We start from the raw sequence: 27339 nt of genomic DNA, 5'->3' as shown, positions 1-27339 counted from the left end.
CATATGTTGCTATTGGCAGGACTATTATTCCGTATACCTGTATTTTATTTGTTCTGGAGAAAAGCTTTGATTTAAACAGATTCATGTCAGCATAATAAGCTTTGTTTGCTGCGAGTAGACGCTCTTCGAAAATACGAGCATCGCTTCTTTATCTTTTGGTTTTTAACGTAAACGACATCCAATCATTTACTTTGAAATATTGAATGTAGTGCGTCAACCTTACGAGCAATCAGACTGTTTATGAACACGTACGAAGGCAAGCAAGGTATCGTTTGCAATCGGTGCAACTTCGAGTATTTACGTATGCAGTCATAGCGCTTCATACACACTTATTGTCAATGCAATTTTTCGTTAATTAAATTTTTTTCCAGGTTAAAGGTTTGTGGAAGACGACCGCACGATGACTGAAAATTATGCTGCTGATTGAATTCTCTCTTCATGCTGCTGATTAAGTTCATCAGGTGGGTGGTAATATCGAGGCCTGCTATGGTATATCAGCAGATGAAGCAAAGAGGTGAGAGACAGACTGCCTAAGGCCTAGCACAGCCAAAGCACAACAGCTGAGTTAATTCTAGCTCATCTTCCATAAAACTGATATAAAAAAGATTTCAAGTAATGGAGAGTCTCACAGCATGCATACCTCAGGGCCAATGTCCTTAAAATCACCCACAAAATTCGAGGGTCTGGGCTTCGTTAACCTTAAAGAATACTTCGAGCGGCTCCAATCCATCCATGTAAAGAAGAACTGTGCGATTTTAAAATTTTGTATTTTTATCTAATGTACAACGAGTCAACGCGAAACCCAGATTTTTAGGAGCAAGCCATTAGTTAAGGGGATTCTAATCAGCTGGTTCCGCATGGAAATCACGCCACAGATCTATGTATAGGTTGTCTAGCTAGCTCATGTATGACCAGAAACCCAAATGAATCTAATATCAAAGAATTTCGGGCACACCAGCATCAAGCCCAGTACCTTACCTGCCGCTTGGCTGTTGGAGTAGATGTTTACGCTCCTACCAGTTGTTATGAGCAGCAGCTGCAGCTTCGATTGCGGCTAACTCCTATACCAATTTTCTCCAAAATTTTTCCCCCCAATCTTCTTTGATGGGATGTATGCACGGTACCATTTTGAAAAAGTAAAAAAATATTTGCTCGTTGCAAAAGAGAAGGGTCTTTTGAAAGCTACTTCATCTTGAAAAGCGGCTAACTTTTACCATCCAACAAAACAAACAAATAAATAAAAACAGATGTAAACTTTAAAAACTATGTGTGACAAATAAGGGGTCCTTCAAAAGTGAGGCACATTTTAACTTCTCTGGCAGCGTGAATAACCAAAATTACCGCATTTGGGGAACTGAGAAACCACACGAGATCCATAAAACACCATTGCATGACTGAAAAGGAACTGTTTGGGCCGACATTTGCGCCAAAATCATCATTAGTGGACCATATTTTTAGCGAGAAAACGAAATGGTCGATGGAAACCGATATCAATGGATGTTGGCTCATTATGTCTGCCCGCAAGGTAAGGTTTACGCCATGAAGACCAGCTTAAGGCAAGCATTCGTGCCAAAATCGACGCTATAAAGCCTGAACTGCTTGACAAGGTGATGACAAACGCAGAAAAAAGATCGCAGTTTGTAATTGCTTACAAATGTGGCCACTTGATTGATATTGTATTCAAAAAATAGTTTTAATAAATTGTAAACAACCAAACCAAATAAAAATACCTCACTTATATAAATCAGCTGTTTTGTCTTTCAAAGTTATTCAATGTTTAGATACCGACATCAAAGATGGCGCATCCTATTGGTGCGTCTTTTGAAATACCCTTCTTGACCGTTTTTACTATGAGCTGTTGTCAGAACCTTGTATTTTTTTGTTGCGCCACACTGCAATCTATATAACTGCAAGTTACACCAACAGACAAAAAGTTATCCAGGACAAATTGTATATGCATGTACAGCCATAAATTTTATATATTAATTTTGCATCTTCAGTGTTTTATTTTCTCCTAAGCTAAATTTTTTGAAGAATTTTAAAATTTCAAATAATTAAATTGCCAATAAATTATTATATATTCTTACACTCACTCTATGATGGGTGTATTAGGATGGATAACAAACGAAAGAGGATATATCCAGCTACCAACTCATATTGTGTTTACTTTTAAGCTTCGTTATTCTTGTTGTTTTAGAAAAACGTAGAAAAACAGTAGCACATTCATGTCGTGAAATAAAGTACACGCAGACAAACTCTATATTTGTCCTAACGAAAAGTCAGCAAATTATTTGTTAATAGATGGATATATCCTTTTTCATTTGATAGCCAGATTAATATCATAGAGGCAGTAAAAGTATTTAAAATATTTCTTTTTAACTTTAGTTAATTGAAACTTTAAAATCCTTTAAAAAAATGTATTTAATGAGAAAATGCAAGTTTGATAATGCAGCATTACTGAACTACTTGTTTATAAAATTTATAGTTTCACGCACATATGAATGCTTTCCAGGCTAACGCCCGGTGTTTTAATATGATTATGAAAAACAGAACTGCTCTAATATGCATACTCGACATTTATATCTTAATTGAAAAGGCTTGTTTGGGCTTGCTATAATGGGCGAAAAATCAATTAGAATTGGAATTTATCGATATGAGCAAACAATTATTAAGTATTTAATATTTGCATAAATACTACTTAAGTGCACATGAGTGCATGTATAAAAATTGTAGATACAGTTATATGTGGCATTACAATACGTATCGAATATGTATGAATGTACAAACCTGTGCCGAGTAAATGTTTCTTGGTGGCTTGAGGCAACATTTTTTGTGGTGCCCTCGGAAAATATTAATAATGCAGACCACGTCAAAAAGTACTGCGAAAATATTATTTTTCTGAAAATGTTTGACTCACTTCACAAATTTGACGACAACTCGCGTGCAAAACTCCTTTCAAGAAGGCAATACATTTAGTTTTATAACTAAATAGGGCAACTTGGGCGTCGATTAAATCTCCATTGCTTTTGATTTTCGAATGTGAAATCGCAAAAGATTACCCCGTCGCAAATTCTAATATTTATATTTCTCATACTTCAATTTATTCCAGCTTCTGATTTCTGAATTTCAAATGAAAATGAACGAGAAATTGATTTGCCCTGTAGTGTAATTCAGTGACTTTAAATGGTTTGGCAATAGTTATTTTTGTCTATAAAATTTGCCGTTTGCACTAACGATTGTGCTATTCATAAATTTCCTTCTTCCATTTATTCAAATTGGCGCCTTTGCTAAATTAAATATCGAAATGAGCGAATAACGCAAACACGAATAGCAAACGGAACTAATATAGCTGTCACAATGGGTCCGTTGCGTTCATTGCGTCAACGCATTTGACTGACGTGACATGTAAAACGTTTCGTGGTGCCACAATGAAGTATTGCCGCATATAAAAAACAGATGTTCTTGTCGTAAAAGCAAATATTGTTGGTATTGGTGTTGAAATATATTATAAAATTAATGCTTATCGCAGCGAAAGAGGGTTTTGGTAGAATTTATGATAGTTGCAGGTGGTTGGTGCGACCATAACTTCGAAATCGGGACGCACGTTTATTTCTCAGGCTCTTTTAAAGCTTTTATCGAAACATAAGGGTGCATTTGGATGGCTTAATTAATTCAAATTCCATTTATTTTCTGAATTTAATGTGATATAATAAAAAACGCCATCAATAAAAATTGAAAAAAAAATATAGAAAGTTTTAAGTTTTTGTGCATTGCGGCATGCCATGTGGCACGTATATGGCGATTCAAATACGCCTAATAGGTATATTTTGCTGTCAATCAAATTCATTGCCGCAATGGACGTAACGGAACCATTGTGACGGGCCTATATGCATACCAGTTAAGCTGTTAAGTTCAGCTGTATGAAATGCAGTGAATTTTTCTATTATTTGTAATACTTTTTGTATCAAATAAAGGGTTTTTTGTTAAGAGGTGTTATTTTGATATTCAAAGAAAAATGTTAGTTTTTAATATAAATGATCGGATGTTTATTTCATTACAAAGAGGAAGGTATGCCGATAGTAGTGGAAAATAACATCAGACAAATGACCACCACGACCACGCTTACAGGACAATATCCTTTTCATGAAATTTTCCATAACCGAATTGCAAAGTGGCTGCCCTATGTCCTCGATAGCCTCACGAATTCCATCTTTGGCATCGTTGAGGTTTTGAACCGACCCTGGGCGGTTGGCGTAGACCTGCTCTTTCACGTGGCCCCAAAGAAAAAAGTCACAAGGTGTTAAATCACAAGATTTCGGTGGCTAATTGTGATCACCTCCTGGAGAGATAACACGGTCCGGAAACGTTTCCCGTAAAATATCAATGGTTTCGTTGCTTGTGCGGCACAGAGCGCCGTTTTGTTGAAAATAAATGTTGTCCAGATCAATACCGTCCAATTCCGGCCATAAAGAATCGCTAATCATCTCTCGATAGCGCAATCCATTCACCTGTAACACCTATTATTGGAAAACCCTATATAATGCTCGTTCACTTCTTTTAAATCTCAAACCTCTATAAAGTAGAAGATCTGCTCTCTCTATCTAACTTTTGTATATGACATTATAGAGGGAGATTTTGACTGCATTTCTGAAAAAGTAAATTTTAATGTTCCAAGAAGAGCACAAAACTCGACATTCCTACAAACTATGACGGTAATGCACCAATTGCTCGCGCTTTTAATGAGTTCAACTAGACCTCGTCTCTTAACGAACTTGATTTTTCTTTGTCTAATGATGTTTTCATTAACCTTCTGGAATTTTGTATATAACCTTATTTAATTTGTGTTAGTTGTCAGTAAGAATTGATAAATAAATAAATAAAGATATTGGAAATAGATTAATTAAGACTAGAGTTTCAGTTTTTATGAATATTTTTTTACGTACAAATACATATTTGATATGCAAATATATACGTGATTTTGTTTAAGTAACACTTTTAGAACTCCAAAGATCGATTTTGTTCAATCTCTTTAATTTCATCCTTTCCGTTTTTGGGGTGACCCCCACGAGTGCACTGGGTAAATATAATTTTTAGCATTATAGTTAACCCTACATGGCATATATATTACATACAACACATTCTGTCACAAATGTGCCGGGAGTTCCAGAAAATTCGCAAAAACTGTCAGTCGGTTAATACAGGATATTTTCTAGGTGGTTGAGAGAGCGAATTTATCTAGAGATGCTAGATTTCTGAAAAAATCGCAAATTGTATACCAATGTAAGGCATTATCTCCAAAGCCCTACCATTGTGAACGCGCTTTTGGGCCACACAACAACAATAACAAATACCACCGCATTATAGAGATATGACTTCGGCTCACAAAGACTCTGATTACTAATTCATGTTATCATTTCCATTTAAAAGACATATAAAAGAATTCGCAATGAGTACTAAAGCCGCTGAATCTTTTTGATGATTGCATTATTCGTTGATAAAAGGTTACAACATCTGCCGGTAGGGACCCACTGCCCAGACAATACATTAAAAATTGCACAAATAATAAATATGTCGTATTTATTAACAAAGTTTCGGTACTTTTTTACATCAAGTTCCTCTATAAATACATTAAAAAGCTCTTCATAAGCACCGCCACGCATTTACTCTTTTAAACCCATAATAATATTTTCGCACATTAAATACCTGTGGCTTTATTTACTGATATTTTTTTTATTCGATTCTGCCGTGTGAATAAACGCATGACAAAAAACATGCGAACAACAAAATGAGATTTAATATTTTAATAATTACCTTTTGAATGCGAACATTTTTATTCGTAAGGACAAAATTATGGTTGAATAATTACATTCTCAGAAAATGAAAACTTGTGCAATTAAACAGAATTGGAAGTGTTTGGATATGTATACTCACAGTTTTCGCTTATTAATTTTGAAACGAATTTATTTCAAATTTCGCTTTTGCTTTTTATAAGTTAACTATCTTTAACCCGCGGCCCCGCTCGCGTAGGAGTAGCTTTGAGGGATTTATGATATGTATATAAAAGAATTACAAACAATAATTTCATAGAAAATAATTTTTTATTAATAACCATAATATTACAATACCCGGCATCCGTTGCTATGCCTCGTTGAATAAAATCAAAACAACCAATCAGAAAAATATCAAGCAAAATTATTTTTATTAATTTTCTATCTCAAACCGTTTTTTAACTTTGCATTTGGGTCAAAGTTGAACAGCTTATGCGGATTATGAAGTCTAGAGTGTGCTATAAATAGTGGGAAATAGGAAAAATTAAGATTTTTTAGATTAAATTTAAGCAAATATTCGATTATTAGTGACGAATGAGAGTGGTGGCGCGGCCTGGGGGCTGTGGGAAGGGAGTTCCATCATAAAAATATGCCTATAACCTTCATTGGGTTAAAATATGAATGTATAAACATTTTTACGTCATTTGGTGTTGTCGTTTCGTAGTGATGCGCGGACAACGTACAGACATTCACCTTTATAGTATAGATTACGTGTATAACTCAGCCAAAACTGATCGAGAAAGAATTAACTGTGATGCTTTCCACTTCAATTCAACCGGGCTATTCGGGACATGTTCTTCGATTTCGATGTAACTCAAATATGTTGCTCTCTTGTCAAAATAATGAGACACGTATTTTTTGTTCGCCCGAAAAAATTGTTTTTCAAGATTTATCGGCAATTTTGTTTTTCGGCTCAAAGTCTGTCTTTTTTTCAATTAAATAAGAATTTTTTGTTTTTAAATGCTCATAACTTAGTCAAAAATGAACCGAGTTTAATGACTCTGGGTTCAAAATGATGATGCAAGTAATGAGCACGATCGACTTCATGTACAAACAACAGCAAACAAGTAGTTGAAAATTTTTTATTTTGCAAAAAAACAAAAAGTGCGAAACAGGTTTTTTACTAAAAATTCATTACTAAAAAACTACTCAGTTTAGCTACTGGGCATTCAGCTCTATTGAAGTTTGAGGTGTCCTCTTGATTTGGAAAAAGTTAAAAAAATAGTACACTTTTTGAAATATTGAGTTTCGGAAAAATTCCGATTTTGTTTTTTTTTGCAAAATAAAAAATTTTCAACTACTTTTTGCAATTGTTTCTACATGAAGTCGCTTATGTAAGTAATGGCGATCATTTTGAACCCAGAGTCATTAAAATCGGTTAATTTTTTACTAAGTTATGAGCATTTAAAAAAAAATGTTTCTTATATAATTAAAAAAAATACGTGCGTCATTATTTTGCCCAGAGAGCAACATATTTGAGTTACATCGAAATCGAATAACATGTCCCGAATAGCCCGGTTGAATTGAAATGGAAAGCATCCTGTATTATTCAAGTTTTGCATCTACTTTGTGAGAGCTGAATTTTAAATTCCAAGTGTAGTTTTCACTCATCTGTTATTCAAACGATTACATTTTGTGGTGGTTATTTGATGGCTTGGGGCCATGGTTTATTACTTATTACGGAGTTGGTCCTATAGTACAAATTGACAGTAAAATTTACAAATATCAGCTCTTAAGCAATTCGCAAACTATGCCAATTTCTACAAATATGAGTCGCATGTGGGAATATCGGATTACTTTTCATTAGAAAAATTATTCAAAACGTTCTCGAAAATCAAAGAGAAATTGATTGAAATCCCAAGCGTTCAAAACTATGAAGTGTATTTCACAAAGTTTTGAAAAGAATCCGATTGAAAACTTAAATAAAATTGATTGGATAAAAAATATCGTCGGTGTTCAACAATATCATATTCAATATATTCCATAAATTTATGGGTGATTGGTTGTCCCACTTTGGTTACTTCAACTCGGAGATGTAATTTCACATCTTTAATTACCTCTCCCAATGCTTCCATTCCTCATTTAATTAATCAAGATAATTTCCCATTTATTCACTCAATATCTCGAATGAAATCGAGGATGTCTTATACTTAAAATTTCCTTATCCCTGTCACACGAATAAAGAAGTCCTACTCCTACCCAAGGCTAGTCAAATTGCATTGAATCAAAATTTTGACTATAGCTAGACCCGATTATTACTAGGCACGCAGCGTGGGATCATTTCTCCCCTAAGGTGACTGAAAATATGATACTCTACTCTTAAATTTTGAATATCTTGGCTACAATAACACCATATGTGGGCAACTTAAGCGTAAGGACAGCATTTTAACAAAGTTCTGAGGGAACTGTAACAAAACGCGCTCTACAGCTGTCCCACTAAGAGTGGAATGAATGTTAATCGCAGAAAAACTGAAATGCTTCTATTCCAATACGTATAAATAGGTGGAGCTTACACTTGCTGCCGAACTAAATTACTTCGAGATTATTTTATACTGTAAATTCAACTGGAACTGAAACATAGAAGACAGATCAAGAAAACCCGTCAATGCTCTACACGCACGCAAAATGGCTATAGGTGAAAGAAGAGGCTTGAAGCCTATTCAATGGGGTTACGGTTTGGTGGTATAGTTCCATAATTGTAAGGGCTTACAATTTCATTTCACCTCCGAATTCCAAATTATTTTTTTTTGTTTTTGTATGGAGCTTTTCAAGGCAGAAAAACCCTAAAAATGTTTGCCTGCCGACGATCAACCGCTATTTGAAAATAAATTTTATGTGATTTAGTACTTCATGCCCGAAGATTCGAACGCAAGCACTACCGAATGGTTGTCGCGCACAAACACATTCTGCAACAGCATATATTCCATCTATAGTAAGTTTCGAGTCTTTCGGTAACGCACAGGATGCCAGGTTGCTGTTTTGAAAATAGTTTTCCCACGCGAATCCCAGAAATATGTGAAAAGAATAAAGTCAAAGACCTTGACCAAGAGTCAGTGGCTACCTCTAATGAACGTTTAGTACTAAAAAATAGGATTGAGAGTAGCATCCACTCAGTACCTACATCTACGGTTACCTGTCCACTGCAGCGCACTTCGAGCAGAGTATATAAAGAGGCTGCGTTCTGGATTCAGGCACTGGTTTGTCGCAGCACAGTCAATCCTTATTGGTTCTTACCGCGATAGCGCTGTCTAAATTTTTACGTTTTCGGACGCCTGGCAGATTTAGAATCCGTAACCTTCCTCAGTATTTTATTGTTCATCCAACTCTGTCCTTAACTATTATTGTTTGCATCGCAGAACAACTCCAACAAGTGCATCATATTTGTGAGCACGCGTCGACATTACACCACTGGTGCAATAACAAAGTCTCAAGAGTGCTTCAGTTTTCAACAACCTTGAGACAACCCATCTATTATTCCATAGCTAATTTGTCATAACCATTTTTTATTCATCATTGGCTTACATTTATAAACCCTTCATAGCCATCTGCTATTTTATTAATAGAAGCCTTCCTAGTGGCATTATCTACGTGTTATATTCCTTCACAATTCCTTATTTCACTATGCGCTCAGTGACAATTATACTTCTCTCTTTGAGATATTAGTTATTGACAATAACCCCTTATCTCATAGGTAGGAAAAGTGTGTATGTATATTTATTATAAAAATATGTATAAGTATACATTTATTCGGTTCGAGAGCGACAAACCTCTATCAAATGCATGCCGGAACAAGCATATGTACGGTTATGTGTGATGATGTATTCAAACTATGCAGAGATTGCAATAATGTATGCAAGACATTCTGTTGCTTTTTGGTTTGATGGTTATGCATAACAATGGACTTGAGTGCCTTACAATTGCCAGGTGAAACGTCGACAATAACAAAAATTAAATAAAGAAAATAAATGAAATAAATAAATTCAAGGAATTCAAGAAATGAGAAAAGCAAAATGTTTATTATACTTATTTGATGAAGTAAATAAACTTCAACGTTACTTCATTAAAAAAATCATCAAACCATCCGAGTTCACTTCGCATTATGCAATAACACTACAAACTAATTTGGAAGATAGCCACATTTATTTTTAGAGCTACACATGAAGTATATCTGGCAAACCATTTAGAAATAAAATTGCAACAGACTCACACACAAACTAATACAAGGCATCTTAAGTAAAAATGTGTTTTGGCTTAAACATCTGAACGACATGGGAATGGGGTTCGCACTGAAGTTTGAAGAAAACATCACCGCTATAGACTGGCAAGATCGCTGTGTGCAACTTCTTACCAAAATGAAAATAAAAGATCTCAACATGGCAAGGCAAAAATCACAGAAAAGCGCGACGCGAATTTATAAACCTTAAGACTTCTTAAAAGAGGAATAATATATTAAAGAAGATATGCGGGTAGCTGACATTAGGACAGTTTTCAAAGCAAGATGTGGTTTACTGGAGCTGAATGCCCAGAAAATATGCACCCTCTGCAATTTAAACGATGAAGAAGATACGGAGCACTTCTTAGGAAGATGCCCGGTACTGAAGGAGATCAGAACAAGATACTTAAACGAAGCGAAGCTAAATGATGCACAAGTAATAGATATACTTAATGGCCACAATTGGAAAAGACTAACTTGCTCTATATACTCAGCCTTACATGACAGAGATTTTTTTATTGTAGAGTTTAATTTTTCATTATTTTATGAGCTGTGACAGAAAACATTGTTATTGCCACACATTTATTATTTCTTTCTTTATGTATTTATATATTTAAGTGAATTATTGTATAAATTATTGAAATGTAAGATGCAATATTTATAAATAAATAAAGAATTGCTACTACTATATTCATTTCAGTGGCACATGATAATATTGCCTCTCCTAATATAACATAAGCCTTTAATAAAGTAAATTAAGCTTATTCCGCCATATGATACCATACCATAACTTTAGCGCCACTGGTGGTGATTCGGTGATAATATCCCGTGTTCAATGGGGACATTCTTTCTGGAGCCTGCACAACCAAAGAATTCGATTTTGCTTTCATCAGGCAAACTTAGGTTGTCGCAGATGACTTTTAGTTTTAGTATATTACTTTTCCAGTAATGGTCGCTTTTAGTGGATATTTTGTGCTGTCGACCGCAAGTTTCATGATTATTTTTATATTGTAGGTATATGCTATCTTAAATTTCCTTGTTTGTTTTTCAATTATTTTTTACCCTTTTGATCATTGCTCGCTTTTCCTCTGCACGGTGCTTTCCTCTACCAACTAGGACCAAAACATTAACAAATAAATTAACAATATTTTACAAAAATTGTTGGCAGGTTACTTACTTTTTGAATTTTTTGTATATTTATAAATTATTGTTATAAATTAAAAGTTATTTTGGTTAAAAAACGTTAGGACTCCTATTATTTTGTGCAAAGCGATAATACGCATCTCAGAAAAGAAGTGATCCTGCTCTAAAATAACTTCTATAATTTTGCTTCATATTTAACTACCAGCGTCCCGTTAGGTGTACCGCTATTGTACAGCTTCACTTACATGTGGTACAAATAAGTTGTGTATTCATTTACATTTTTCATGCCGTCACTCCTATTATTTTGTGGACTCATATAGGCTTTTCCAATAAGAGGTCTTATTTTGATATTCAAAGAAAAATGCTATTTTTTATTATAAATGATCGGATGTTTATTTCATTATAAAAAGGAAGGTATGCCATTAATAGTGGAAAATAACATGACACAAATGACCACCACGACCACGATTACACACCTTTTCATGAAATTTTCCATAATCGAATTGCAAAGTTCCTGCCCTATGTCCTCGATAGGCTCACGAATTCCGTCTTTGTGGTCTTGAATCGACCCTGGGCTGTTGGCGTAGACCTTCTCTTTCACGTGGCCCCAATGGTAGCGTTGGGATCATTGGCCAACTTTTCTTTGAAAATACTGCTGGAACGCCATTGAACGGTGACAGAGCCAACACAAACTCTTTCTTTTTTTACGGAAAACTGAAGATTTGGACTTCCTTGATCGCAGCAGAATAGGGCGCCATGCCCATAGTCCATGCCTTAATCGATATTTTGTGCGCGAAGTTCGGTAATCGAGTTACTAACCGTCTCAGTGATGTCAATTGGACGGGTTAAGGTGTATACCGAGTAAGCCACTCGTGAGATAGAGCCAAAAAACGTCCCCACTGTCCTGAAGAACTGGCTTAACAGGATGCGCTACTGCAATGCCGGAAGAGGCAGCTACATGCATAAAGCGTGTTCCATAAATAACACTGCGTTACAAAAACGAACTTTTTTTCTGTCCTATGAACCAAATATACTTTTTCGGAAAGGGGAGAAAAAATAAAAATACACGTGTATCGAAGATTTTCATGTACACGTCAAAATTTTTTTTTATGTATAAAATATAGAGCTCGTAGTCCGCCTGTGTGAAAAACTTTTTAACCCTTTTTCGTGGAAATGTTTTTATTATGTAAAATTAAAAAAAAAAATTTATCAATTCTCAGATTTTCTTGAATTTTTTTTTCTAAAAAAAATTTTTTTTTCTAAATTTTCGGCATAACTTGAAGGGACTCCAAATTTTTAAACAACTTATTAACCTTTAATTTATTGTTTCATACAACACACTCTGTGCCGTTTGTGTGTTTGTTACAGTTCCGGAAGTTCCGATCATCTGACAGTTGCGCTACTAGGAGACGTATACTTTGACAATTGTTTTAAGTTCTGTTGCGCGAAAACGTCTTTCTGTATATTTCATCTTACGAAAAATGCGGTGCCCGACTCGAAATAACTTTTGTTACGCTTGTGGCTTAATCGCACCAAGTAAAAATTTTAAAAATATTACGAAACAGTGGTTAATTCGTTTCAGAAAATATTCAAGACTGCTTATGTTCCTTACTTGTGGTATACTCCGGAAGTCGTGTGCGACTATTGCTATAGAAATTTATGCAAGTTTACTGATGGAAGGTCAACAATAAAGTACTCTGTACCAACAATTTGGCTACCAATTTTTTTTTTTAATTTCGAACAGGTGGCAACCCTGTGAAACATTGTCAGTGGCAACACCTAGGTGAAAAGTGTAGAAATGTGATACACTATCTGTGTGCCCAATTTCATTCAAATCCGTTAAGCTAATCCTGAGATCGTGTGGCTATACAGATATGCATACAAGGATTGCTCGTTTCTGAAAAAGTATATTTGGTTCATAGGACAGAATGTGTGTAACGCGGTGTAATGGGACTGTTTGTTTTCGAATACACCAAAACAAAAAAAAACTATTTTGTGTTAATGTTCTCTGAATTTTTAAAAATAAACCACTATATGGACATTATAATTAGGGATTCCTCAGTCAACTGCATATATAATGTCTTAGTGACGACTATTAACAGTAGATAAGTCAATTTCTAAAAAAATTCAATTTTTTCATTGCAACCTTTCTCCTGGTGTGATTTTGGACCTGGAAAGTCCACAATCGACCAGATATTAACAATATGCCAAGTCTTGGAAAATACCCATAATGTCTGAATTTGGTATCCCCGCAAAACTAATACGGCTATGCAAAATTAGGCAGGATCGAGAAGTATCTCTCCGAGCCTTTTGATACCGAACGAGATTTCAGACAGGGAGATTCGCTGTCCTTTGATTTCATTAACCTGATGATGAGAAGGATCGTGTGAGCCGTTGGCGGATGCCATGACTGTTGACAGTTATGATTTCGAGGTTGTAAGAGATTTCGTTTTTCTAGGAACTACCACTGACACCGATAATAATGTTAGTCTTGAAATCCAAAGGAGAATCTCTTGCCAACAAGTGCTGCTTTGGATTAAATAGGTAATTGAGCAGTGAAGACAATATCCGATGAAACGTCACTTGGAGTGCTTGAGAGAATAATTCTGCCGAATATTTTTGGACCTTTATACGTTAGCGGCGGCGAATATCGCAGGCGATGGAACAATGAGCTGTATGAGCTTTACGACGACATATACATAGTACAACGAATAAAGATCCAACTCCTTCGTTGCCTCGGTCATGTCATCCGAATGGATACAAACGCTCCGGCTATGAAAGTATTCGATGCGGTACCAGCTGAAGGTAGCAGAGGAAGAGAAAGACCTCCTTTGCGTTGGTAAGATCAGGTGGACAAGGACTTGGCTTCACTTGGTGTGCCCAACTAGCGCCTGTTAGGAAAAAACGACTGTCGCGCTTTGTTAAACTCGGTCAAACTCGCGTAAGCGGTTATCGCACCTTTCAGGAAGAAGAAAAGAACCTTTGTCCTACTCATCACCTGATGTGTCATCTTTTCAAAGTATGTCCTTCACTGAGGAAAGTCTCTTAAATCGATAAAATGGAAAAGAGAGCAAAATCGTATACCAAAGCAGAAGATGAATTTAATGATTAATAATAAATTTTTGCCACAAAATACACTAGTCAATCCTGTTGGGAAGAACTTCGATGTTCTGTTTTCTTTTTTTTTTTGGAAGAGAGTATTTGTAAATAGTTTTATGGAAGTATTAAATTTTAGGTTTATTTATATTTCGTGTATAATTTTCAACTCTTTTTACGAAAACTCGTATATATTTAATTTGAGTTTATTAGGAATTTATGTACTCGTTATTCCATCACAGAATAAATCGAAAATTTCCCTCCTTCAAGTGGGAGCAAAATTAGTCACTTTATCGGAAGATTAAAGTTTTTGCAAATGTCGTGTACAAACAGACAAGCAATGGAGCGCATAAAGATCAAAATAAAGATTTCCATTATCCAAAACCATTTTTTTTATTTAGTATAAAAGTTATTCAAAAACAATATTGGATGATTAGTTTTGCTCCACGTATTATATTATACCCAACGAAATGGGATACAATTTGGAAACAAAAAAAATTCCCCACAAAACAATGGCGCAAGTGGTGCCTTGTTGCGCAGTTGTGGCATGTATATTAGATTAAAATTTTAGAATATAAATAAATAAATTAGTTTGGTTAGTTCAGTTGGTAATGGTAGATTTATTGAAAATCAGTGAGTTAGTTTAAATATTACCAGAATAAATTTTGCAATCATTTTAGTGCTTCCATAACTTACGTGGCCCCGGTGCGTGCATCAGTCACCAAATTCCCTCTTTACGCTCTGCTCAGTTACGAGTATATGAGTTGTATGAAAACGATGAGTGGTGGCACATTAAAACAGCATGAAATATTTAGTATTTTCGTTGGAAAAGTTTTACCCTCTTCTGTTGGATTCACATTCCCACGCAGGTCATAGAACTTTCGTTGCTGGCGTGGCACTATTTCTGAAAACATCTGCGTGCTACTCCTCAACATTCAACGTCTTTTTCTACTGTGGCACTTAAAGTTTAATATTTAAGTGAAAAAGAAAAGAAAAACTTATTTTAATTATGTACATATATTTGAATTTTTTTTAAATCACCCGCTGTTATACTCTTTGATGCTGTGCAGAGCTCTCCTACTAATGAATTTCAAGCTAATAACCAAGTTTTTTGAAGTTTTATAAATTTTCCACTTCGAGTTTAACAATTTGATATATAACAATTTGATAAGTATAATATTTCGCTATTTAAGATCATTTATATGAAGCATCCTACACACATCGGCGATACAAGAAATACGAGTATGTTGCCTCTTCTCATACATATATTGTATGTACATATTCACATACAATTTGCTTATAACAAAAAATAAGAAATGAAGAAGACGCATTAAGTACGCAGGTGGTTGCAACAGATGCATAACAATAGGAACTGACAGGAAATTTTTATAAGCACAGTAAAATCTGTTAAACGAATACCATGCGCAGCAGATACGTAAGCGCACTCTTGCATCCTTCATAAACCTGTAAGGTTGGCTAAGCAGCTTACATATACTTATATATGACGAACGCTGGTCGCTGTTAGGGTTGCAAATCTCCATGATTTCAAGTATTGAAAATTCCGGGATTAGTTGATATGAATCTCGTAATAATTTATTTAATTAAATTAGTTGGAAATATTTGATTGAAGAATAAGATCTTAATGGAATAAAATTGCCATAAATCAGATTGCAGAATTTTTCCGCTTCGACGAGAAAAAAATATTATAAATGTTTTGCTTTTATTCGCTCTTTTGTTTAAGTACATACTTACATACGAGGTTTGTTCAAAAAATAAGGTGAAGGTTTCAAATTTTTAAGTTTCATTATTTTGCGTTGTATTGAACAATTCCTGGTACTTTTTTAACAGAATGTACTTCTATATATATTTTCGATCATTTGGTTTTTCGTGCCCACTTAAGCCTTGCCGAATGGTAGTCTCGCACAAACTAATTCGGCTATGCCGGCCGTTCCCTTTTTTTAGAAACATACAATAATAAACTACAAGTATTACAACTTTAACTTTACAAAGAATACTTTTAAGACATAAGGAAAAAATTTCTATCTGACTGATATTCCGAAGCCGGAATTGAAATACGATGAAAACCATGTTTTAATGAATGAACAAGTCTGCTTGAATATTTGTTGTCTTTTGCTTTCGTTTTGCATTAAATAATTAATGCTCAAAACCCATTTATTTTTCAGCAAGGGCTCCCAAACTCTAAAGAGAAGAAAACCGTTACTTGTTAGTTTCGAAATTTCGAGTTCTACTCATATTTTATAGCGAAACTTAATGTCCGTAAAATGTTGGAAAAATACTGTACACAGCCACACATACACACCGCTCACACACTCACTCACTCACCTACAGCACCAAATGCACTCATCCATAAAAGAGGCAATCATACAAATCGTCATTTACAATTGCTTGTGGCATACCACATGCGCGCTTTGCATCAAGCCAATAGTTGACTGTTTCCGTTCTACCACAAGCATATGCATGTACATATGTATATACTTCTGTGCATACATACACACTTGTCATTGCATAAGCAATTGTAAAATGCTTTCCAGTGCTCAAATATGTAGAATACTAGAAATATATAAATTTTACCGTATTTCCACCTGCTTTCATTCATTAATTTTCTTTGTCTATTTTTTCTCCATTTTCTTGATAACAATACAAAATGCAGCAGTTGCTTAGCAGCCTTCTAGCATTATTCATCTCCAATCTAACAGGCATTTACACGCATTGGCCTAAGGAGAAAGCGCAACGGAAAGCGTTCATCGAGACACGGCAGTGTATTGAAGCGCGTTTGCGTACCCAGCGGGAGAATCAGCAACAGGTGAGTGTTTTAATATGCCCGGAAGTTATACAATAGAAATACATGTGTATGCATGTGTTAGTGTATGTGTATGCGTTAACCTTTGTTGTCATTTTGACTTTTCACTTTTCACCATTTTTATGTTCGCCACTTGTCAACATCAATTTCGTCTCAGCACTATTGAATGTGCTACTGTTTGCGAAAAAGGCCTGCAAGAAAGCTTAACGTAAAATTGACTCTTCTTAATAAAAATAAGAGTCATTGGATTCATCTAGTTTATACAATAAATAATATACAAATCACATCAGGCAGCATGGCTTGTGCACGCTTGTGAAATGCATAGCTGGCTTGACGTCTTTTTACAAAAACTCCCTATGCTAATCAACAATTTATCGTGGAATTAATCTCCGGTCTTTGTTAATACCTTTTACTGAAAATTTTTATGTTTAATGTTTATTTGAAAAATTAAATTCTTTTTGTTAAATGGACAAAATGATATCCGTCAAGTGGCAGCTGGCAGTGTTCATTCACAGGGGCGGTTCCAAGCGGGAAATAGGGGAAATTCCCCCCCTGTCACTATCGGAGACCAACCACGACCCCTCTCTTGAAATCTGCGTAATTTTGGTGTAACTACGATTTGTATATTTTAGAAGAATGAATTCCTATCTCTTCAGAATAGGTTCCAAAGCTACCAAACATATGCCTTATATTCGAAGAAGTCCATTGAAATCAACTCATCTAACACCCCTTTCTCTATTGTCCGACTTCGTCGAAACAAAATTTACCGGTTGGAAAGTTTTGGGTACAGTATATAATATAGGATAATTTTAGAAGCTACTTTAAGGAGTCTCAATTTCTTTAGGTAAAACTCATTAGCCGTGCTCTACCAAAGGCAGGACACTCACAGAGAAAGTGCACACTGCTATTCGCCTCTTCCAAGCACGATAGGCACATTGGATCCTCAATGATTCCAATGGTGGGCATATGTTGATCCCATGGGTTGTGTCCTGTAATAATACCGACCATCAACCGAACGTCTTTCCTTTCAAGTTTTAGTAGAAAGTTTGACAGTTTTCTATTCGGACTTGTCACAAAACACTTTGCAGTTCTGCAGCGTTCTAGACCAGCCCATCGCTCTTTATGTAAATTGCATACATAATCGTTGATTCAATTCATGATTCCTGCGGAACTGATTCCGATTATTGTCTCTGGCCTTTGTGGGAGAACCGCTGATCCACGGCTGTCACTGAAAACTCCTATCTGTTTCCCGCTTCATCTCCTCTCGATTATACATTCGGCTACTTTCAGTATAGCAAAAACTTCCGTTTGAAAAACACTTGCCATTTCCCCCATATCATAGTGATACTTATTACTACCGCTTAAGTACCATCCGCTCCAGCCCTTTTTCATTCTTAAGCCCATCGGTAAAGAAAATATCCGTTAAACCTCCCTGAATGCATTCTGGATTACTCCATTGCTCACGCAGTGGAAATTTGACATCAAATTTCCTTCCAAATGAAACTGTGGGTATCAGGTTGGCTTTAGGTGCCAAAAACACTGGATACTGCTCCGATAGCAACTTAAAGATTTCTCTGTATCCCGAAGCTCCATTTTCGTGCCAAACACCATGGAGTCTACACATTGCTATTATTGCTTCCTGTTGTATCTTAAGATCCAAGGGGAGCAAATCAAGCATAGCACTTAGGGCATCACCAGAGGTTGTACTCATGGCACCCGTAATGCATAAACATACACTTCTTTGCAGCCTGTATAGTTCCCGGATTGTGGACTTAACCATGCTCCGTCGCCACCAGACCATAGAGGCGTAAGTGATGACTGGTCTGATAAGTGCTGTGTATATCCATAGGAACACAGCAGGTTTCAGACCTCAGGTTTTACCAAGGGCTCTGCAGCATTGCTCTGCACTTTCGTGCAAAGCCTCCTTAGGGATTTATCCGATGTTAGCGCACAGACATCGTCCGCATATGCTTGGATATGAAAACCGAGTTCCTGCATCTCCGCTAGTAGAGAGTCTACGACCAAGCACCACAGCAGCGGAGGAAGAACGCCCCCTTGGGGACATCCTTGCTTTGCCCTGACAGTGATTAGTTCGTCACTGTTGTTACTACTACTACTACTACTACTGTTACTACTACTATTGATATTCTGGTGAACACTCGCATTCCTGCAGGGCTTCTCACCCTAACTACATTCCGATATCTTTGCTAGTGCATTCATTCGTATTGTTTTCTTTTTGATCTTTCGCAAATGACATTTGTTTGTTTTCTGCCACGGTGTTGGTAAGCTAACAAGCCGTACATTGTTTTAGTGCATTACTCCCTAAGCACACAGGTGCAAAGTGTAAGCTGATGTAGGTGTGTGCGTCACCACTTTACATATAGTAGAATACCAGATTGGCAAATATGTAAACATTTTTTGTACAACAACTCAACTTTCTATTTTTGTATTTGCACCACTGCACCCGTCTCTGTGCTCCTGCGGGCGGTCTCTGTCCTCGCTATGCTCGTATCTGCGGTTTCCACTAGACTGCCTTCACCGACAGCTTATATTGCATATATATTCATACTTCCGCTTGGCTTTCACATCGCAGCACATAACTCATGTCAAACCGTAGTTTGGTTTCTATAATTCCATGACAAGTAATATCATATATGAATAATATAATATACGAAATTAAGTTTTTGTGGTTTTGGGACAAAATTGGTTTTAGTGTTTGGTTAGTGTGCATATTAAAGTCATATAAATAATGTCGTGAGAGTGTAAAAAACATTTCACGAAATAGTTCAATTGTAAATTTAAATGATTATAATTTCTGAAACACTTTACTTTGAATTATTTTATAATAGCATTTCAAAAATAATATAGGAAAATTTGCCGACTAATTAATCCCAACAATGAAGAAGGCCAACTATTGCTGCTTCGTCAGTCGGTTCTACGTTACCAGAACGGTTTGGATTTATAATATAATCAGCTAAATATTGTAGCAGAGACCGCTGTAATCAAGTATGCTTGTCTGTGAAAACAGAAAATACGGCGGATGTTGAAGTACCTCTCATTCGAGCTCTTGGAGTGCGGCTTTGACGAATTGTGCAACGTTGGGTCTGACGTTGTCGTGAAGGAATATGGTTTGATCATATCGATCAGGTCTTTTCAATCGAATATCCTCGTTCACGCGTTGTAGCTGGGCAATGTAGAGCTCCTTGTTGACCGTGGCACCATACTTTAGATGAAGATCCGGCTCGAGTCTCGGCTTTGGCGTATCTCCTGGAGCCACCCACACCTTTCTTCACTTCATACCGATGAAAAGGTACCATTTTTCATCTATTCGTTACAAAATAGTTCGTGTTATTTATGACCGCGTGTTGCTCGATGGCGGACGAGGCGATGAGAAGCAACTTGAAAGCGACTTTCTTTGTTTTTTTTTGTTTTCGTGGGTGTCTCACGCCAATTTTTTGGTAAATCCCATTGGATAAATGTGAGTGAGAATCGTTTTATGAGCGTTTTCCTTTAAAAGTGATTTGAGACGTTATTCACCGAATTCAGAAAGCCTTCCGCTGCGGGATGTGTCATCGACGTCAAAGTTACCCTTTTTGAACTTTGCAATCCACTTCCTTGCTGTAGTGTCGCCTATGACACCTCCTCCATACACTTCGCAAATGTCGCGGGCTGCTTCCACAGCTTTTTGACCTCGAGGAAAGGGAAAGAAGAATAGGTGTCGTAAATGTTCGTTTTTGCCTCATGGGTATTCCATTTCTAAGTCTCAAAACTAATCAAAAATTAAATAACTCAGAATACAATTAACATAGTTCTGTTGAGCAGAAAGAATAAATACTTATCTTTTGTCAAACAGCAAACAAGTCGTCGTAAAAAAGATAATATAAAAGCCCTAGAAACTTATTCCCAACCCAATATTTAGTTTTCTCCCAAGTGTCCTGATTGACCAATTGTTGAAATCATCGGTGTTGAAGGTTGTTCAGTTGTTAGTCTATCAGTTCTTTTTCTATCCAAAAGCAGTTTCTTTTTTTAATTTTCACCAACCTCTAAATTGTCGACACATAACGATGATTATTTCCACCAAATAAATCACAAATATTGTGATGTGTTGTACTTAAAGATCGAACAATTTCATAATGGTTTCCCATAATTTTATCGCGTAGGTCTGTTTTTTTTTTTTCCAATAAGAGGTGTTATTTTGATATTCAAAGAAAAATGCTATTTTTTTGTATAAATGATCGGATGTTTATTTCATTATAAAGAGGAAGGTATGCCGTTAATAGTGGAAAATAACATCAGACAAATGACCACTACGACCACGCTTACATTTGGCCAAAGCAGTTAGTTTATGTCTATATCACATTAAATATTTTGTAAGCAAGCCCAAAATCACACTGCGGCAATTTATTTCGTATTGTGTTCTAAGCAAAACCTAGATGCATATATGCTTCATTACAACAAAAACTTTAGAGATTTTGAAATAAACACAATGTTTTTCATTCTTCACCTAATAGAAAACCTAGACTCAAATAATGAGTATTCTCCTTACCTCTAATTTTTTTAGAAAAAAAGTATTCGCAGGTCTTATAAAAGACCTACAACAGTTATGTATTTGATTTCCATTTTATTGTTACCCGACTTGAGAATGAATGTAAAGCTGGATCCTCTAACTTTCCGGCGAGGCGGCCGCCGAAGCAGAATGGGTTGGAGCATGACTACTATTCAGTAGTATCAGTGTTCGGACCCCGAACATGAAGAATCAATTGATAGAAACAGTTTTTTCTAAGGGCGGTCGATCCTCGGTACCCAGTGGCAAACCTGCGAGTGTATGTACAGTCTGTGTCAGAAGAAAAGAACCAGCTTTTTTCTTGTAACTTCAAAATATATTTCGTTCTGCTTTTTGCTGCGCAATAGTCCCACTCAAGGGCTATGACGCTAGTTCTAACTCAGGTTAGTGTCGTTCGAAACTTTCCCGTAAACGCAGCCAAACAAAAATTAGTGAAAAGGGCCGAAATTATCTTCTGCCATGGCTGCAAAAGTAATTAAAAAATCAAAAAGGTTTGCTGTGATGTGGAATCAGCGGTATAAGGTATACAAAAATGTTGATGACTTTTCCGAGCACGGCTTGAAGCGAGTGACGACAAAAAATCAGGATAAAGTGAACGTTCAACATTTTAAGCGGGACCCTTCTTTGCGACTACGCCAAGCACCCACAATTCTTGCTAAAAGAGAATAGATGTGAGTAGTTTTGTAGATACTTTCATGTAAAAAAAAATTAAATATATATCTTTTATACTTCATGAATAATCGCTGTTCCTGTTTTCTGACACAGACTGTATTTCTGCTTTGACAAACTTCCTCGTAAAAACCATTTGTCGTTCGAAGTCGGTTCAAAACTGTAGGTCCCTCCATTTGTGGAAAACATCAAGACGCACACCTTAAATAAAAGCAGAAGCTCGAACTAACACCGAATAAAGGGTGTAATTATTATTAGTATTAAAATTTCATCGTAATTGACCTTCCACTTATACAATACATTCCGTTGTTTCTGAGTAAGTCGTTTTCGTCCGCGATTACAAAAAATAGCTTTAATCAGCTTGTGTTTGTATTATTTTATTTTATTTACTGCACCTAGTATGACGGTCTTCAATATTTTTATTTATTTTATGTTTGAATTTTTTAAAAATAAACATTACATTTCATTTTTAATCATTAACGTTTGTCGGAAAAAAAACTTACATTTTACATGTGTTACTTCAAATAACAGATACAATCGTAAAAGTTTAAATAAATCCATGTATAGATACAGTTCTTAGGGTATTGACAGTAATTTAATTTATTTACGTAATTTTTTGTTTTTTAATTTATAAGCTTTTATTATATGTATATTGAATTCACTTAAAATTAATTTTTGATTTTCTGTAGCACCAGTGATGAACTTAAATAAGTTATTATATCCAGAAGGGCCAATACCATTTAAAATTTCTATGTTTTCATCTCGGTTTAAACTACGTTTTCCAAAAAATCTTTGACGAATTCTCTTAAGTATCGGGCATTTTCCTAAGAAATGTGTAATGTTTTCAATTCCTTTAAGCTCGAACATATAATGTAACGGAAATTATTTCCAAAAGCTAAAAACGTCAACAAAAATATTGATGCTGCACCTAGTATGATAGATACAAGAATTTCAAGAGCTTTCAAGAATGTGACGAAAGATGCTATTTCAGACAGTATAGCGTGACTTAATGTTGAACCTGCTGTTTGTTTATGGCTAAAGCAGCTACTAGCCTAGATAAGAGCGAATTGCAACACAAAGTGTTACCAAACATGCATGCAGAGGTACTCAGCAAGGGGGGTACTATCGCCGCTATTGTGGTCACTTGTGGCAAATGAACTGCTTAACAAATTCGATGGAGGGACTCCAAAACTAGTGGCATATGCAGATGACATAGCTATAGTAGTTACGGGAAAGTACCTGGAGACCTCCAGTAACGTGATGAATAACTCTCTAAAAACTGTTCACCAATGGTCGTCTCGCGCAGGTCCAGGGAGCAGGGAAGCCATAGAAAGGCTAGCCGCAAACAAAAGGCTACACATCTATTGGGTACCGGGTCTGAAATGTATCGTAGGAAACGAAATAGTTGATGAGATAGCTAAAAGTGCAGTTAACCTACCCTTTGAGCAAGAGAATCGCACACATAATGTGCTAACTATAACTTACAACGAAACGGACGGCTGGTTGAATAAGCAAGACTAATCTGCCCACATGCAAAATTGCCGCAGCCACTTACGAGATTCGAAGGGCAAGAGTATTACTACTATTTACTTGTACAATATAGTGTTATTCAGAATTTATTTTGAATAGTCTTTTACTTTGGTTGCATAAAGATTTTGCCCCACAAGAGTCCGACGAACTTTTTGACATGGACTGAAATAAAGGTAGGAATGTCTTTAATGGTTTGAAATGTGTTACAGAAGTGTTTTTCGTATTTTCCTTGCCAATTGTCCTGATATTTTTCATTTTTCTTAGATCAAAGCAAGCCATTTATTGCTGAAATTTTAAAGCAAAATCTGAAAGTATGTGTTTGCAATTTTTTTGTACTCTTAGTTTTTCTGGCTCTCGTATTTTAGTTTCGAAGCACGCTTTCAACTGCTAGATTGTCAGAAGGTTATCTTACCTAGAATGCAGCTCAATAACCTCAAGCAAATTAATTAATTTCAATTTCCAAACCGTGTAAAACTGTGCAACACAAAGAAAATGTAATAACAGCTGTTTTGGCAGTTGCCAGGCTTGTGCTGCGCCTATTTTTGTTTTTGTTTCTTTCTTCTTCTTAAATCAACAAAGCAAACACCAAAATAAAAAATGCATAACACATTTTTAAGGGCATACAAAGTAGAAGGTGACAGCCACGTAAAGAGAGCAGCGCAATATGAAAATAAATCTACCAAAAGTAGCAAAGCTGCCGTGAAAAGTATATAAGTACATAAATAAGTAAAAAGTTTAAAAAGCTAATAAAACTTTAAAGAACTTTCTGCTGCGTACAAGGTCTTTCAAATTGGAGTTTCGATTTAGCTTTGTGTTGTTTTTTCTTTTTTTTACACTTATGTTTGGCATCTCTTTTGCCAAATGTTAAGTAGAAACTCAACAAATTGCTATTGTGGAATAGGTTGTATTTCGTTTGAGAAAAGTAATTCAAGTATTACTAATTTAATTAAATTATAACAATAATTCAAATCTTTCATAGATAGGCTTCCCAAAAAAAAAAAAAAATAAACGAGAATAACCAATATTGGGTATAAAAATATGCTTGACATTATATTTGGAAGCGTCAACATGTCAGAATTGCAGAATAAATGGGAATACAAAGCGTTTATCATATACGCATAGGAAATTTGTATTCCATGGCATAAATATTCGGCCGCACATGAAGTACCTACAATTTTAAGCCGACTCCGAACGGCAGATATCTTTTATGAGGAGCATGAAAATACGGCAAAAATACACTTGCAGGTTTCCCATTGCCTGCCGAGAGGCTATCGCTATTAGAAAAACTTTATTCTTCATTTGGTGTTTCACGGAGGTTCGAACCTACGTCTTCTGAATGGTAGGCATCTACCAACCCATTCGGCTACGGCGACCGCCAAAGTCAAAGTGTTTACATGATATTGACATCATCGGCCTTAACAACTGCGCTGTTAGTTCTGCATTCTCCAAACTGGATAAAGAGGCAAAGCGAATGGGTCTGGTGGTGAACGAGGACAAAACGAAGTACCTCCTGTCTTCAAACAAACAGTCGGCGCACTCGCGTATCGGCACCAACGTCACGAATGGATACAAACGCTCCGGCTTTGAAAGTATTCGATGCGGTACCAGCTGGTGGTAGCAGAGGAAGAGGGCGGCCTCCTCTGCGTTGGAAAGATCAGGTGGAGAAGGACTTGGCTTCACTTGGTGTGTCCAACTGGCGCCAGTTAGCACGAGAAAGAAACGACTGGCGCGCTTTGTTAAACTCGGCCAAAATCGCATAAGCGGTTATAGCGCCAATTAAGAAGAAGAAGATATTTCAACCAGAAACAATCAAAACTTTGCGGTGCAAAATTACTGAGATAAAGTCCCAATTATGCCTAAATATAATATCTTGGAAGATTTCTCTTGCGCAGCAATATCTGGGAAAAGTATGCTGCGATCAATTGGAAAATATCATTTATGATTCATAAATTTTATATCCTTTATTATATATATTACTTTAATAAACAGATGACGAATATTCCAAGCCGGCGTACAGGAATTTTCACTAGAATAAACCATTTACAGGGTCCGGAACTTGAAGTGTAGCCAACTTCAGACCGCTCGCGTAACCCGTGCACAGGCATCAGCTGTCTGTTAGTTGGCTAAATGGCAGTCCAGAGTATTGTTTACAAGCCCGCGGAGATATTTTGCCGAGAGTAAACGCGAAAAAAGAAAATCAGTAGTGGATTTCAAACTTAATAATGTGATTGCATTATATTTGGCTGGAAAATGACAACCAGCAATTGTTTGTGAGCTCGAGCACCTTAAAGTAAATAAAGGTTATGTTTATCGCAACATTACTCGTTGAAGGTATGCATCGCGAAATGTCATGGAGGTGGTCATCAAAAGACTGCAACGTCACGTGAAATGGTTCAAAACGTGGAGAAGCGACTTGAGCGAAATTTCCGACGAAGAGCCAATCAATTGGCGAAAGAACTGAAAATATCTGACCGTAGCATCCGCCACATACTGAAAAATGATCTTAAAGTGCCGGACTATGTATAATAATTTTATTTTTCTGCATAGAATAATTTCAACTAATGGCTTTACTTTTTTGGAATGGAGTTTCATTTATAATTCTTTATCTTTGGAATTAAGTTTAAACTTTCAATAAAAAAAAAGATATTATGAAGCTATTTATATTTAGTACTGTGAGATCATCAAATGAATTTAATGATCGCCTAGCAGTTTAACTCTTTGGGGTACCGCAAAAACTCTCCCACAACATCTGGTACGTAAAAGTTGACATCTCGATGAATATTGAGCGAGGCTGGTCCATTCACTTGAGCTTCGGTCATTGTTGATCGTAAGTACGCTTTTAAACTACATAATTTTCAAAACGAACCCTCATTCGTTGTCGCAGTAAGAAGTAGTGTCGCCTTAACATAAGTTGAAAGATCTGATGAAGATTCGGAAACGCTGCGTCGTTGCAAATATCAAGCGCCTTGTGCGAGTTTTTCACGTTTTTATCGGCAACAGCCCGATACCAAACTTGAACTTCACTTAGAAATTCGATATAAATCTTCAGCAGAATCATATTGTACGTTGAGACGTTGAGTTTGATGTGATGCAAGTTTTAACCCTTAGGGGACGGTGCCGCTCGACGGGTGAGCGTCGCTGAGGACGAGAGGTATTGGATTGCGCAGTAAAGAAAATAAATATGTTGAACGTTATAAAAATTAAGACTTTATTTAACACAAGTGAAATTTTTCATAAAATCAAAAAATAATTATAAACTAATTTCTAACACTGCTAATGTTGGAATGCCTGAGTGGATTCCTTATTGCCCGGATTTCACTTCCACTTGACGAAGTAATGCCGTCATCGTCCGTCTTATCAGATTCAAAGTAATATTCGTCAGGACTGTCATTATCTAACGTGCCATCTCTAGATCGCTTAGCCATCGTCCGTTGGAAAAAATATAAAATAATAGGACTATGAATAAGTTCGTGCG

The 27339-nt window shown here is 36.1% G+C and overlaps 1 protein-coding gene across 1 annotated transcript in view; it reads left to right on the top strand.

Annotated features, from left to right (window-relative positions):
* Nucleotides 1-27339, top strand: part of LOC128862519 (uncharacterized) — a 284688-nt gene that overhangs the window by 162758 nt on the left and 94591 nt on the right. Inside the window, exons 11-12 of the mRNA XM_054101195.1 lie at nucleotides 11266-11273; nucleotides 16963-17104. Coding sequence (XP_053957170.1) covers nucleotides 11266-11273; nucleotides 16963-17104 — 150 coding nt within the window. The remainder of the gene's footprint in view (nucleotides 1-11265; nucleotides 11274-16962; nucleotides 17105-27339) is intronic.

The sequence above is a fragment of the Anastrepha ludens genome, chromosome 4 (assembly GCF_028408465.1).
Source record: "Anastrepha ludens isolate Willacy chromosome 4, idAnaLude1.1, whole genome shotgun sequence".
NCBI classification, from domain to species: Eukaryota; Metazoa; Arthropoda; class Insecta; order Diptera; family Tephritidae; genus Anastrepha; species Anastrepha ludens.
Note: the sequence above shows the minus strand (reverse complement) of the source record. Positions and strands in the feature narration are given on the sequence as shown.